At 49.5% G+C, this 14,859-nt stretch overlaps 6 protein-coding genes across 6 annotated transcripts; 1 reads left to right on the forward strand and 5 right to left on the reverse strand.

Moving 5' to 3' along the window:
* Window positions 1-469: 469 nt before the first annotated feature.
* PENARI_c006G06564 (putative C2H2 zinc finger domain protein) lies at window positions 470-3,089 on the reverse strand (the record flags this gene model as incomplete). Its single annotated transcript, XM_022630404.1, has 2 exons — window positions 470-2,896; window positions 2,946-3,089. The coding sequence occupies 2 exons, from the start codon at window positions 3,087-3,089 to the stop codon at window positions 470-472; spliced, it is 2,571 nt and encodes an 856-aa protein (XP_022489681.1).
* A 2,455-nt stretch (window positions 3,090-5,544) lies between these two features.
* PENARI_c006G01421 (uncharacterized protein) lies at window positions 5,545-5,945 on the reverse strand (the record flags this gene model as incomplete). The annotated part of the gene is made up of 2 exons (XM_022630155.1): window positions 5,545-5,761; window positions 5,935-5,945. 2 exons carry the CDS (start codon window positions 5,943-5,945, stop codon window positions 5,545-5,547), a joined length of 228 nt encoding a protein of 75 aa, XP_022489766.1.
* A 3,371-nt stretch (window positions 5,946-9,316) lies between these two features.
* On the reverse strand, window positions 9,317-10,619 carry PENARI_c006G07002 (putative mitochondrial carrier protein (Rim2); the record flags this gene model as incomplete). Its single annotated transcript, XM_022630422.1, has 3 exons — window positions 9,317-9,356; window positions 9,413-10,366; window positions 10,441-10,619. The coding sequence occupies 3 exons, from the start codon at window positions 10,617-10,619 to the stop codon at window positions 9,317-9,319; spliced, it is 1,173 nt and encodes a 390-aa protein (XP_022489941.1).
* A 779-nt stretch (window positions 10,620-11,398) lies between these two features.
* Window positions 11,399-12,180, reverse strand: PENARI_c006G05613 (60S ribosomal protein eL21; the record flags this gene model as incomplete). The annotated part of the gene is made up of 4 exons (XM_022630346.1): window positions 11,399-11,729; window positions 11,835-11,882; window positions 11,952-12,019; window positions 12,145-12,180. The coding sequence occupies 4 exons, from the start codon at window positions 12,178-12,180 to the stop codon at window positions 11,399-11,401; spliced, it is 483 nt and encodes a 160-aa protein (XP_022490034.1).
* A 245-nt stretch (window positions 12,181-12,425) lies between these two features.
* On the forward strand, window positions 12,426-13,286 carry PENARI_c006G10054 (40S ribosomal protein uS4; the record flags this gene model as incomplete). Its single annotated transcript, XM_022630569.1, has 5 exons — window positions 12,426-12,433; window positions 12,483-12,520; window positions 12,588-12,606; window positions 12,683-12,781; window positions 12,872-13,286. The coding sequence occupies 5 exons, from the start codon at window positions 12,426-12,428 to the stop codon at window positions 13,284-13,286; spliced, it is 579 nt and encodes a 192-aa protein (XP_022489819.1).
* A 323-nt stretch (window positions 13,287-13,609) lies between these two features.
* On the reverse strand, window positions 13,610-14,599 carry PENARI_c006G11254 (uncharacterized protein; the record flags this gene model as incomplete). Its single annotated transcript, XM_022630622.1, has 3 exons — window positions 13,610-14,049; window positions 14,106-14,325; window positions 14,387-14,599. The coding sequence occupies 3 exons, from the start codon at window positions 14,597-14,599 to the stop codon at window positions 13,610-13,612; spliced, it is 873 nt and encodes a 290-aa protein (XP_022489935.1).
* Between the last annotated feature and the right edge of the window lie 260 nt (window positions 14,600-14,859).

Genomic DNA, 14,859 nt, shown 5'->3' on the forward strand with positions numbered 1-14,859 from the left:
GCCATACGTGAGTACAGCGATGATAGAGTGGTCATAACAACACCAAGAATACCATGACGCCACATCCGAGCGGGCATAGCATATTTTCAGGCCAACCAGTCGAAGGCCGGAGAATGCGAGAATGCTGAAAGGCGAGAATAAAGTCGTGATGTTCATAGGTCAGGTTCTAGCACAGTAAAATGCTGCGACAAAACCAAAACCGTGACATGAAAGGCATAGGGTATAAGAAATGGAAATTTGCGAGAAAGAATAAAAGGGTGATAAAGAGATCGTGAGAAGAATGTATGAACCGCATAGCGCCACATTCCAGCCAACATGATGAATTTCTCAGATGCCTCAAATAACGACAAGTCGAAGGGTGGTGAGAAGCAAGAAAAAAAGTCGTGATGTTCATGGAGCGATTTGTGGTGCAGCGAGACAAAGACGGGATCACAGATGACCAAGCGAAGACACTCATCCTGCTCAGAACTTACCAGGTCATCTTGAACTTGTACATAAATTTGTACATGATGTAGAGGGAAACAAAGTCCAGTATGCAACCCGGATCGGAGTCGAATATATCTGCGCACATATTGGCATCTATGCCGCGGGCCCACTGAGATAGACTGGCAATGATCCAACCAATATCAACGCTGAAAGACCAGTCTTGCACTTCTTCTCCACACTGTATCAATGGCGCAGTCTGAGTGCCAGAGACTGGCGTAGGAGAAATATCATAGGCCGAGTCGGTGTCAGAGCCAGCGTTGTAGCCGTCATCGGAAGCCGTTCTAGACTGAATAGACAATCTTCTCTTTGTCTTCTTTGATCTCATCTCAGCGACCTTTGAGCGAATTCGGAATAGCCTTACAAAGACTTGGACTCGAGTGCGGAGAGAATGGCTAGCTTGCGGGCTTTCTGGAGACATCTTGAATGTCATTTCGACACGCTCGAGTGGAGACAGTTTAGCACCGGCATGGGCTTGATATTGCACAGGTGCAAGTCTGACACAAGGGCAATTGCATTGCAATGAAGGCTCGGGAGAGTTGTGAGCGGCTGGTGGCTCCCTGATCTTGGGCACGATATCTGACAATGAGGCAGAAAGAGGACCAATTGGGGCTTCTGAGATGGCTCCTTCGTGTTGGACTTTAGAGAGGGAGCCAATGAATGAATCAAGCCCAATCTCTCGAAGCAATTTAGAGTCACATTCGAAGACGGGTGGCTCTTGAACTTTGCTGCTAAGATCTCTTAGCGTTGTATGCTCTTGATCAATCATTGCCACCCTAATGAGAGGGTCTTGAAAGTGAGAATTGGAGTCAAAAGAGTCCCTCTCACTTGGAAAGGATTGCACCTGTGTTTGGTATTCATGATATTGCATTCCCGGGTTAAAAAGGTACTGCAGCATCTGTGTATCTTGGCCTTGTCCAAAGGATGAATCAGGGGTGGAGTCATAGTAATTCGGGTCCAACTCAATGAATGTAGGTGCTTGGGCTTGTGGACTGTGGCCAGGCACTTGCGAAGGGGCTTGAATCTGGACACCTCCTGCGGAATCTTCAGAGCACTTGTGACAGCGACGAATAGGATCCATGAGCTGGCAGCATTGCTTACACTTGGCGAGATCATGGTTACACCGTGTGCATTTTCTGGAGCTGAATGGCTTCTGATCCTTTGGTTGTTTCTCTTTGTTTGAGCGCTTACGCTTGGTAGATTGATCTGCTGCTTGCGATGATCCTGGGTCCTGGACAGATTGAGACTCGTTGGATTGTCGGTTGGCTCCCGCTGAGAAGGATCTCCTCAAATTGAATGGGGTAGCAAAAGTGTCTCCGGTGACAAGGTTGCTTTCGTCGCGGTGGTCAACACTCAGCTTGTCATCCCGGACCGAGTATGACGGACGAGTGTTGTTTTGAAGCCACAGGGGATTTCCAAAAGAGTGTGAGTTAGGATAGAGATGATTTCCTGTTTGATTATGTTGTCCGGGTAAGCTGCTAGGGCCAGCTGCAGAAGAGCCAGGGCCAGAGACATTCGCGCTCCCACCGTTCCCATTGATATCTGAATCCCGACGATTAGAATCAACACTAATTGAAGGGTCGCCGGAGCCACGACGGATGGTACTGTGCCCCCTGAAATGCTTCCAGAAAGCACTCCAAGAGGACATCTTATCGAGGCAAACGGGGCAGTGCGAGGGGAAGGGGAAATGCACTCGAGTCAAAGGCACTTCAGCAGGGCTCATATAGTGTCCGTGAGACTGATAGTGAGACCGTGCTCGGTCCCGTCGATGGGATTTTTTGTCGCACCCTGCTTGAGGACAGCGGTACTCGCACTCGCGGATCCCATGTATATCGAGATGACGCTTGAATGATCCAAATGTATATCCTGACATAGACGGACACAGTGGGCACTTGTGCGTTTCTTGTTTACCGGGCTCTCTGGACGCTGTAGTAGAAGGAGGAGGTGGTGGCATGATTTTAGTGTTGAAATAGTTCTTGATGATATCAACGCTTTCAATCCCCTTGGAGAGTTGTTCAAGATTGCACGCGTTGTTGGACACCTGCCTCACCGTAGTTATCACCTGGTGCATGGCATGTTGAAGTGACCGCGGTACTAAGGGCATGGAGTCAATGGAGTCGGGCATTCCCAGCAAGGGTCGAGGAATAGCCGGCTGGGTAACCAAAGAGGAATCTGAAGGCTGGCCAAAGCTGGCCTCAGGGCTGATAGGCAAACCATCCAGCTTTTGTGGGATACCCCCTTCCAGCGGAACATATTTCTCGGCGATGCCTTCCAGCAAACCATCATCTGGCTGTGGAGCAATAGGGCCATGATTAGGATGTATGTTGATCGAGTCTTGGGGCTCTTCAAAGCTCGTCAGGCTCGTTGTTTCCCCGGAATTGAGGCATGATTCAGAAAAATACGGAGCATGATCCTATCCAACGTCAGTTGTCTGTATCTTCTCACATCGTATCAGCACTCACTGGAGCATTAAGTCTGAGAAAACCCTCGGAGGATGCCAGAGACCCCGGTGGTAGTGGCCACAGCCCAAGGGATGATGCTGGTCTTGCGGTCATTTCAGACCTTCCCAAATGCTCGTACTCATCATCGCTGTAGAACGCACACATGTTGAACGTGTTGTAGTAAAGAGAGACTAACAAGAGACCAAGCGTGTGATTTTCAGGCCTGAAGGCAAGAAGTATTCACGAGGGCGGAGATCGAGCTTAATAAATATTCAGAGAGGGCAGTTCCCTGCAGGGGGCTCAGCACAAATCCACGAATATTTTCCCGGGCAAACCCAGGAAGGGGGATACTCGTTGCTAGATCATCAAATGGTAAATCAGGCCTAAGTTAACGGGCACCGGGACTGGTTATCCGATACATGCAGGGTAAAAATACACTTCTACTGTGAATTACTTACATGATTTTCTGGAAATTATGGACCCCAGTTGCCTCGCGGACTAGGTGTAAGCGGGGCACCCAACAAGGACTTCTCAGGTCTCTATTGGCAAGCGAACGTATTAATTACTGTTTCAGCCAGTCAGTCTTGTCCTGTTTTCTGACTTGCTAAGAGGGAATCATATCCTTACCGCTATAGTAGTTTGAGGTATGGAGGAGATGGGCAGTGCTGGGTCGCTAAGCTTGGCATTACGTGCCTCGTTTTGGTTTAGATCAGTAACCGTACAGTACGTGGGGAGAGCAATGGATGACTGACATGACGTGGAATATTATGTTTAAAGCCGCCGCGAAATGGAGCCCAAAAGTTACGGTAAAAGTATAAAAAAGCAAAAAAAAAAAGAAAAAAAAGAAAAAAAGAAAATTCGATATATGACGGAGTACCCACTGTGATCTTAGATCTAGTATCGTGTTGGTTAATAAATCTTCGGGGTTCTACGGTCGAAGGTTTAAAAGTACCGAGGATATCAACGTAGTTCACTTCACGTATTGCTTCTCCCAATCAACGCAATATTGTATTGTCAGTCAGACACTTCAAGTATCCGGGACATTGGCTTGACCTCGAAACTCCATATGACCGGGTCTCGCATCAATCAACCACGTTGCTATGAACGATCCACGCAACAAACCGGGTGAGATGGCAACAGGGTGGGGAATTTTGATATTAGGTCAAGAACTCATACCCAAATCCAAATAGAGTATCTGCAGTATCAGTCCAACGCACGGGCCTTAATAAATACTTCCGGCGAGCCGGAGAGCAAGAGCCGCAGGGGAGGTGCTTATCGGAACAAAGAAGAAACAAATGACATTCAAAAAAAATTCAAATCGAATCATAAGGCACTCAAGAGCGGCGGAAAAAATGAGGGAAAGGAAAGTTTAGGGGGCGCAGAAGCGGAGAGTCGAACATTAAAAGCGATGGCACACATGCTTTGGAACTTCAGTTCCTAGCATCCCGGAAAACGAAGCGAGTTAAGGAGATGATAAAGCTATTTGGCTAGGTCAAAGCAACTCAGGGATGTGAAAAAACTTCGCCACCAGATTACTAGCTAGTATGGCTCTGTCAGGGCTGCATGAGGGCTTCAGGATAAATGAACCATGCTCTGTGTATGGAATCTGGTGGCTGATAAACAGACAGAAACCTTATTAAGTTCAGATTTTAGACCTTTTCATTCTAACGAGGGGTTCTTATCTCTAAGCCAATCACCCTGGTTGCACGCCGTACTTGTGTGCTATTTTCCAGGATCTTGTGATTTCGGGAAACCAAGTGGTGATTCTCGCCACAGGACTTCATCAATCTAACTTTGCCCCACACTGGTCCTGATTGTTTAGGGCTTGGTTTGGCTGCTCGTACTAGACAGCCAAGACTGATTGCATCAGGGGATGCGTAGAACGAACGGCTAAAGCTGGGGATTTGGATACCAGCCATTACGTGTGGGCCCCAGGTAAAAGTGAAAAGGAAAGGTAAAAGTGAAAAGGAAAGGGAAAAGAAGAAAAGGAAAAACTGTCAAAAAAACAAAAAAAAAAGACGTTAAATACAAATTAAGTAACAGTCAAAAGAGAAGCCGAGTGGAGTCCACGGACTCTACTGTTTGGGACGGGGGCGGGTGAGCCGAATCTGAACCATGGGGTCCGCGAACTCTGAAGTGCGAAACTCTTGAATTGTCCAATTCCCCCAATTTTCGCCCTCGGCATCTGACGTAGTACGCTACCCGGAGACAAAGGGTGTAATGTACCTTCAATTGCCTTGTCTGAATTTGGGGTATAAATAAAAAGGACCAGAAGAAACCCTCGAAAAAAAGTACAGTTCTTATTTCTCTACTGTATGTCCCGTATGTCCTGCCGTACCGAAGCTCCTCTCGTATATGTCCGTCCATGCAAAAAGACAAAAAAAATAATAAAATAAGCAAAGGAAAAGAAAAACGCCTAAATGACGATCAACCCAGGCAGGCCCCACCCTCCTCTATCACTAAGATCAGCCCTGCACAGTAAGTACACGCTCCAGCTGTTCCAGACCAAGAGGTAAAACCAAGTCTATTCGCCACCAAGCTCCTCCCAGACCCATAATAAAGACATTCTAATAACAGTTCCATGATGCAATTTCAATGCACCCCCATGATCAAGGAAAACCTAACCACGTCCTTTGTATTGGAACGTGGAGGGTCTGGCAGACGACCACGGGTCCGCTGCGGAAGGCGCCTTCGTGTACTGGTCGAGCATATAGGAGCTCTTCTTCTCCTGTTTGATCTTGGTGAACGCCGATGACTTAGAGCCGTTATTGCTGCCCGAGTTGCTTTTTCCGGGGTTGCTGGAGGCGTTGCCACCAGGAGAGTCAGACGAGGAGGACCTAAGAGAGGAGAAAAAAAGTTAAAGAAAGTTTGATAAGGCCAGGAAATGGGTGGATGTTGGGTAGAGTAATAAGTATGACAACTTGGTTAAAAATGGTGGTTATCTGAGGCATGGGAATGGCGCGGATATTTGGGACGCTTATTGACGGTAGATGCTTAGACGCGGGTTTACCTTTTGCTCATTTTGGCAGTCGATCGGATTGAGGTGCCGGTGAACACGACCCCAAGCAGCAAGGGGAAAAAATGGAATGGTCGAATGACGGACTTAGTAGCCAAAGAGGCTACCTAGGTGCTCAATGACAGATTTGCAGGTCGTATTAGATCGATGATTGTGCAGGGGGATACAGAACTAGTCAGGGTATGATCTTGAAGCTAGAAGGATGTGTGCAAAATGAAATCGGAGAACAGGATGGAGAAGATATAAGTAATGGGTACACTTTCACGACTTGCTGCCTACGAAGCCCGGGTGAACATTGCAATACCCAGTTTGGGGCTTTGAGATTTGAAATGGAGGGCTTGGACGAGAGCCAACTTTGCGGGTGAAAGGCGCTAAGTGTAGATCATCACAAGGGTCGGCAGCAGGTCCTAGTCCTGGTCCCGGACATGTTATAAGTCGGTAATTGTTGGAAATAATTTCCAGAAATCAGTGCGCTGTTGATCCAAGCACTAGGGTGAGGAGCCAACAGTTCCTTTCCTGTCAAGCATGTATTGAGAGATGCCAATTTGAACGAGAAATTGGGACCACCGGGAGCGTGTGCCCAATTTTCCAGAGAGCCTGCGAGTCCTTTCTGAGCCCAATACGCCAGTAAACCCACAAATACAGTCATCGGTCATCTGTTGAAGAACGGATAGCCGACTTTGGCAGCATAACCGACCAATCCCAGACAAATCAACCTAGGTTGAGTTCTTGAATGAACACAATGTAAACATAGACGCAGTGAAATTAACTAGATATGGCTTTTTGACGGCCCCAGTCCCCTGTCGATCTTGCCAATGATCGGAGAAATTACGTGCGTATACATGTATGCACTGGCCAATCTGGTAATCCGGTTACATACTGTACAGGGTGATCCCTGAACCATCGAACATAAACCATACTGAAATTGAACAAGGGTCGGTAGCTATGGAAACTCACACCTGGATGTAAACTAAACCCTAAGACGACCCCTGGTAAGGTAAGCTATCCCCGCTGAGCCTGGCTCAGTGGTCATCACAGTTGATCGACCTCTGTGTGGCTGAGCTCTCCTCATTTCCGCCAAAGGCTGGCCTGCATGATTCAAGAAACTTTTTTTTACACATCATAACGGGTGTGTGTGCTGTGTATGATCACAGCTGAGCCCACCCAGGACTTACCCAGTTTCACCTTTTTTTTTCGCACATTTACCGCGGTCTTCAAATCACATCACAGACTAAGCGCATGGGTGCCTAGGCAGACGGGCACCACGAGGGTCTAGAAGTTAGTGAATTTGCGGTGAAGGGGCATATATCCTAGCAAGAGCGGTCACGCTCACGAAGGGTAGATAGGGCCCAACGATCTAGACGCTGGGTTATTGGGTTACTCCACTGACTGGGCTACTCCACTGAGCTAGTACAGTGGGGATTCATCTTACAATCATAGATCGTCATCGGAGTCTAGAGTTCGTGGAAGTCATTTGTGTTAAGTGAGCTAGGAGGTTGCACTAAGAGTTTCAGGATTGAGATTGTGTCTGGACTCGGGTAGTTCCTTGCATGTAGCCGGCCACGTTAAGCTGTGCATGTAGCCCACATTTCTGTGTCATAACGTATATTACATCCCCTAGCCACAGTCAAAGCCACTTTCCACGCCACCACGTTAGAGGGTGAATATCATATACGGTGATCAATAAGTCTAGGCCCTGTCAGAAAGAGTTTCAATTGCATGCGGGAGGCTGTCAAAAATTTAATCACGCAAGGTGGCACGGGGAAGAAGGGGAGGAATGGAGGGTTCGAGAATCATAGTTGCTTTTTCCCTGACGAACTATGGCATATCATAAAATTGAGGCTGTGGCTAAAGGCCGAACTCATGAATCCAGAGTTTCAGGCTACTACCTCGGTTATAGGATCTTGGCGACCCCCGGGCATACAGAACTCCCAGTCCTTTCGTTTCGAGGGTCAGGCGTCCAGCCGAATCCTGAAGGGGCAGGGCGAAGTGTAGTGTGGCGGTGAGAATACCACCTAGCCACGATCGACATTCTGACGTCTGATAAGACCAGAGAAAATACGGGGGTCTGCACGATATGAGACAAAACCCCGAGTGAAATCAATAATGCCTCAGTCATGCGTACAATTGGAAACACAATGGGGTTGGATCATATTCTGGAATATTTCCTGGGTGGGTGGGCGGTCTCCCCCTGGACTACCATTGGGGCTTCAATACGCCCACCTTGCCCCAGATGCTCGCCCGTTTCTACGCTAACGCATACAATCGGCCCAATCAACTGGATATCTTAGGCGAGAACAGTTCATCCACCATGCCCCAAAAGGGAAGAGGCGAAAATACTTACTGCAAACCGAGGACTAGGTGCAGACATGAAACGTCGTCCACGCAACCCGGGAGTTCTGGAGAAGCCTCTGCTAACGAGGAATAAGGATATCTCACCGCTCGGTAACAATACGGGTTGGTCAAAGACAGTCCAATCAGTACCCAAAGCAGGGATCTGACAGGAATACGAGGAAGTATATTTGCGGTTAGCAAAATAGTCAAAAGTCGGTGATGGTATGTGCTGGTTTCACTTGCATGAGTGATCGGGCAAAGAAAATACAAGGGAAAGTATAGGCAACCATAAGATTGGTGCTGTTGTTGCCTGATTTTAGGGGTATAGCAGCCTAAGTATGGCGATAGCGCCATAACGTTAATGCCTGAGTACACAAGTATGTGACTGGCAGCGTCAGGTTTCATGGAATATTAAGGCTGCCTACGTAGTTCATTTCGGTCTGAAGCCGAAAGCTCTATCCTTGTCTACACGTGGATGTCGCGCTGTACAAGGAGGCAGTGCATGATGCTGCGGTTGTGCACATATCACCTAGGCTCATCATAGGTTTCTGCAAGGCATCCTGCATGCAATGCCCTGGCATGGAGGGTACAACTGTAGTAAATGTATAGCAGCATCTATGTCATAGATTTTTTGTCTTTCCTTTCTTTTTTTGCTCTGCCACAGTGTAAATGTCGCAAAGAATCGTAATGTACACAAGTGGAGTGTTGAGGGGTGAACAGGAAGTGTGGCCCTGGAATCACGAATCCCTAGAGAGCCAATTAACAACAGGGGCGGAGTAAAGACGCCAATCACTGAAAAATAAAGAGTAAACCCATATACGCCGTGGACATGCAATGCAGGTGACCGTTCCCTTTCTATACACGATATAAAAAACAGCCAATAATTTTTCATCCGGATCTCTCGAGGAGCGGTGAGGAGCGGCGAGGAGTGTGCGCGAGAAGCCAAGTATTGTACAGTAGCGCGAGAGTTGGGAAGCAATGCACTGAGAGTAGAGTCGAGTCGCCATGCGACTAGTTCGGGGGGTGAGAGTGTCGCAATAGATTATGATGTTGTGCCAAACATGCGCAGAATGAACTCGTACCTACCAAATCAGTCAGTATATTGTGTCAGTTAGATAAAAGTCTGGTAGCAACTCACATTCCAAACATGATCGCGGCCGAAGGCACAACACGCAGAAGGTGTGGTGTCAGGCCGCCGTACATGGCGACCATACCTTCTTCCTTCCAGACGGTCTTGAAGCACTGGACCAAGCCGGTATACTTCATTTCGACCCTACCATTGCCAACTGAGACGGTCGGAGCCTGACGGAGGCGAGTGCGAACGACCTCATGCGGGTAAGTAATGGCAGCGGCAACCAGCTTTGCCATACCAGCCGCGGTGATACGTCCACCCCACAGCTCCGCGGCATCCCATGTCGTGTAATCGTAGGCCGGATCGGACTTTTTGAGAGAATCGCGGCGAGCGAGATACATCTTCATCTGCTCATACATAACCCACTGGAGAGAGGACTCTGTCACGCCTAGATACGAGGCGGACAGGCCGCGGTAGAGGCCGCGAATACCCTCATGGCGCACAGTCTGCTTGACGCAGTCGTAGCTGTTCCGGTACTGGCGACTCTTTCCATGCTCCGCATTGGACTTATCCAGTTGCAGGCGGGTCTTAACCAGCCAGATCGGGTTTGTTGCAGTACCTGTCGCGATGCCGGCAACTGCGGCTGCGGCCAGGTGGATTCCCATAGGAGTTTGTTCAACATTATGGTAGCCGAAGTAATCGCTCAAGATGCGCTTGCCGTTTCCGTACATGTAGAAGTTGATAGCGCGTGCGGGCACGACACCGATCAGGTTCGGTCCCAGGCCTTTGAACAACGCGCGCCAGCCTTCGTGAACGTGTATTGAGCGGAGGATCTGGAAAGTTTCGCTGAAATGCATGCCAGCGGTCCGAGTCATAGAGATTAGAGCATTGGAGGTCGGCGCTGGAGGAGGGTGCGAGGCCCGTAGGGCCTGGAGCTGCGACTTGTAGAAATCGGATTGCAGGCGCGTCTTCAGGACATCGAGCGGCGAAGTAAGAGTCGCAGAGGTCATTCCTCCAAGACTATAGCCTTCAGTTAGCATTGCTTCTTCATTTCAATGCCTCAATCCGGATCATCTCCGCCTTCAGAAACATACCCTCCGGCAACAAAGTGTGCGAGTGGCTTCGCCTCGGGCTTTTCATCGCGAGCCGCTGGCGTCCGGTTTGGGATAACATCGCCTAGTTCCCGTGATTGCGGAACAATATCTTTATTCAATTGTGACGCATTTCCCAGTTGCGCCGGCGCTGAGCTGGGAGCTGCGGTAGAGAAAGTCATCGGGGCCGGAGATAAGAACCGTCAAGGCAGATACACGCTTGGGTAGGGGACAGAATTAAGAACTGAGAAGCAAAGACGCGGATTAAATCATGATAAGTCGAATAGTAGAATGGTCAAGTGTACATTGAAGTAGAAAGATTGATAGGTTTTCTCCGGAATATTTTTTTTTCGCTGGGCGGTCTAGCTCTCTGCTCCCCTTAAAGAGGCCGCATTTCCAAGGGGCAAACTATAGATCATTCACGGTTCAGCCGAGGATAGCTCATATTAAGTCTGCCATTTTCAGTGTCATATCAATCATTCAAGTATTTGACCGTGACCCCAGTCAATTAAGTAACCGGTACATCCGACCAGCAGTGCCGTACTGTACAGATATATATCCAAGACAAAGACATGTCACTCAATTCGAAAGTGAATCGGAATAATTTCGATCCATTGAATTGTATACATGCGGAGTAGAATCCCTGGAACATCCATACATGCTTGGGGTCATTGAGCGAGCATCCCGGTCTTGAAGAGCACTACGAACACAGGGCTAGCCCATGACAGATAGATACGATCATCCAGGAAAAACAAATAGACATGAACTCGGAAATATTTTTGATTTTGTTTCATTCAGGGGAATCTATGCACAGGCGAGAGATGTGCCAGGGCATCTGAAACCCTTTGCTTCGTCTCATGCAGACCAAGTCCATTTCAGCCTTGGAGGCAAAAATTGAGTGAAAACCCAGTAAAAAACACCTAACAACCGCTCGCACCGACCCAATTCCATTGCGATCCCTTTAAATGTGGGTGTCGTAGGCGATGGGGACGACCGTCTCGGGGGTGTTGCCGCCCAGCTGGACGAAGTGGGCCTCACGGGGACCAACAGCCTGGCGCTTCAGGTGGACGTGGATACCCTTCTCCTTGGCCTCACGCTTCTTGAGGGCGTTCTCCTTGACACGCTTGATGAAGTCCTCACGGGAGCGGGAGTGCTGGACGTGCTCGATGCGGACGCTGATGCGCTTCTCGAGGTAGCGGTTGTCGACACGCTTGTAGAGGATGACACCGACCGAGGACTTGGTGACGTTGTAGACGACACCAGTCTTACCGTGGTAGACCTTGTGGGGCATACTGTTCAACTGTTAGATTATGTCTTTGCTGTTTCGCATTGCCCGTGTATCATCGCGACTGGCGGTCCGGTGCGAAATCGTATGGGACTATCGGAATTGTACTGACCCCTTCTGGACGGCACCGTTAACCTTGATGTCGACAATGTCACCAACACTATATGAAAATTTCCGTCAGATCTCAAATTCTTGTTCGTTTTGCGGGATTCGAGGTTTTCAAGCGTACCGGTAGGTCTTCAGGTAGGTGGAGAGACGGATCATACCGTGCTCCTTGAAGCCACGGCTGAAGGCATACTGTCGTTTCGTTAGCACTCAAGTCCTCCCAAGATCGTTTCCCTGGCCTGTGTCCAATCGATCCAAAAATTCCTCCAACGGGGTGGGGGAAAAAGTCGCATGTCGCAAAAACAGTCAAGACGTACCCGAGTGCCGGCGCGGAGACCGTAGGAGTGAGGCATGACGGCGGTGGTGTGGTGGTTGGTGGTTGATTGTCGACGGGGCCTTCAACCTTCGAAAACCGATGAAGCCGCTCGGGTAAACTTCAGTGTGATGGGTTATGTAATTAGGGTTAGACCCGCTCCTGCTAGCCCTATCGCTAAACCCAATTAGGCAACTCGCTAATTCTCCAACTCACTTTGTGTCTTGGTCTCATCGTGTGCGAACTTCGATCTCCTCGACAACCTCCGCCAACCCGACAGCAGCCATGGCCCCGTGAGTATATTGTCGCCATTTGAGTCACACCATTCTAATCTCTGTGCAGTCGTGTCTCTTCCAAGACCTACAAGGTCCCCCGTCGCCGTAAGTGAACCTCCGACAGAAACCTCAAATCACGAAATTGAAGATTGAAGACTAACTTGTTCTGCAGCCTTCGAGTCCGCCCGCCTGTTAGTACTCTCCGGCCAATGATCAGAAGCGTGCTTCTGGTTATGTCGTATTCATCTCTCTAACCTATTTTTCTAGTGACTCCGAGTTGAAGGTTGTCGGCGAGTACGGCCTGCGCAACAAGCGTGAGGTGTGGCGTGTCCAGCTCACCCTGTCCAAGATTCGTCGTGCTGCTCGGTATGTGAAGGATCAAAGTCTAGTCTGGTTCCGAGCGATCGGACCAGCCAGTGCAATTGAAGGACATGCGACTAACATCTTCCTCCATAGTGAGCTCCTCACCCTCGACGAGAAGGACCCCAAGCGTCTCTTCGAAGGAAATGCCCTCATTCGCCGTCTGGTCCGCATCGGTGTGCTCGATGAGTCCCGCATGAAGCTCGATTACGTCCTTGCCCTCAAGGTCGAGGACTTCCTCGAGCGCCGTCTCCAGACCTGCGTCTACAAGCTTGGCCTCGCCAAGTCCATCCACCACGCCCGTGTCCTCATCAAGCAGCGCCACATCCGCGTCGGCAAGCAGATCGTCAACGTTCCCTCGTTCATGGTCCGTCTTGACTCCCAGAAGCACATTGACTTCTCCCTCACCTCTCCCTTCGGTGGTGGCCGTCCCGGTCGTGTGCGCCGCAAGAAGGCCGCTGCCGCCGCTGGCGGTGACGGTGACGAGGAGGCCGAGGAGGATGAGGAGTAAATTATTCTCTCAATCTCAAAAAATGGAGTACGGTCGGGTTTCGATTGGGGCGCCTCAATACCTCGGAGGCTCAACATGACTGCATCATAGCGTCTCACGTTGTACGATCATCCAATGCAAATGAATCAAAAACAGCCAAAGGCTTCAATTTGGAACCCGAATTTTACTTTTCGAATTCCATGCCCATCGTAGTCTGGACTGTAATACCTCCGTAGCGTTTATGTACAGTGTAGATCCTAAACGCCCCCATACCCACCTAGATAAGCCCAATTGATCATTGCGTCGTCGTGCACTAGTACTGCGGTCTAGGCTTGTCTTGCAGACTATGCCTCGGTCCCAACTAGTTCCTTCAAGGTCACTTCCGCTCCTCTGTACCACCGTCCCATCTCCTCTAGCCCATCGCTTTCACCTTGTTGCTTCTTCCGTTGTGCTTCACGTGCTTGCATTATAGCTTCCTCCTTCCGTCGCTCTAGGACGCTGCTCTCTCTCTCCATGGCCTCGGCCTCTCGAGTTTTTCGCGGGAGAGTGTTCTGCACAGCAGCGAGCTGACGGTTCAGCGATGCTAGCTCTGCCTCCCGTTCGGCTAACAGCGACAATGTAGCAGGGAGAGGAAGATTTTGAGACGAAGAGGTGTTGTTGGGGTCGGAGGGGTCCATGTTCGCGACCTGCTTTGCGCGGAGCCCGGCGATGGTAGACTCGAGATTCTCAATTGAAGCAGGTAATGTTGAGAGCTGTGTCGTTTGAAGCTCCACATTCTTGTAGCCTGGGCAAGAGATCATTCAGTCAACGTTTTCTTCACCTTCAACCGCTGACACTCACGGCTCGCCAAGTCACGGCCCATTTCTTCCATTTCCTCAATCATTATGCGCGCATCTTCTTTCCGTGCCTTAAGTTCAGCTTTCACATCTGCCAGTTGTGTCTCCAACTCCGTGTTCTCATTATGTCCGACAATCACCGGCGGATCGCCTACGATGGCGCGCAAGAACTTTTCTTTCGTTACTTGCTCGAGGTAAGAGAATCGCAGCTTCGAGAATAGTTCCTACGCGACAAGGTCAGTACTCGTCTGGGGACATTCCGGTACCTGGGCTCGTCGCGCATACCTTATAATGTGAAAGATCAGCCTCTAGTGATGCAGGAGTGGGATCTTCAAAGACTGAAACATCCGACCTCCGCTTCGAAGGCGACGGGCCGGAGTGCCCACCATCCAAGGAAATCGGCTCACTGATGCGAACAATAGCAAGTCGCTTTTTCAGGTCACCCTCCTTATCCAGCTCCTGCAGTGCTGCAAGTGCTTCAGCTGAGGTATCAGTCATGGCGAGAGTATGAGTGTCTTGTAAAAGTCGAGGAGTTCTGGTGGGTCAGCGAGGGAACAATGTAAACAACGATAACCGATATGAAAGGCGGTGTGGCAATTTTGGAAGGCGCTTTCGAGGCCGCTCATTGACTCGAGTCTTTGGTCTCATAGGATTCCTCAGTTGTCCTTACAAGATTGCTTGCTCCAATTATGCTATGACCTGATTCCATCGATTTTGCTTCGACTTCTTTCCCTGCGCCCGGTACATCTGTTCGGTAC

This window comes from Penicillium arizonense (genome assembly GCF_001773325.1).
Source record: "Penicillium arizonense strain CBS 141311 chromosome Unknown PENARI_contig006, whole genome shotgun sequence".
In the NCBI taxonomy this organism is placed as follows: domain Eukaryota; kingdom Fungi; phylum Ascomycota; class Eurotiomycetes; order Eurotiales; family Aspergillaceae; genus Penicillium; species Penicillium arizonense.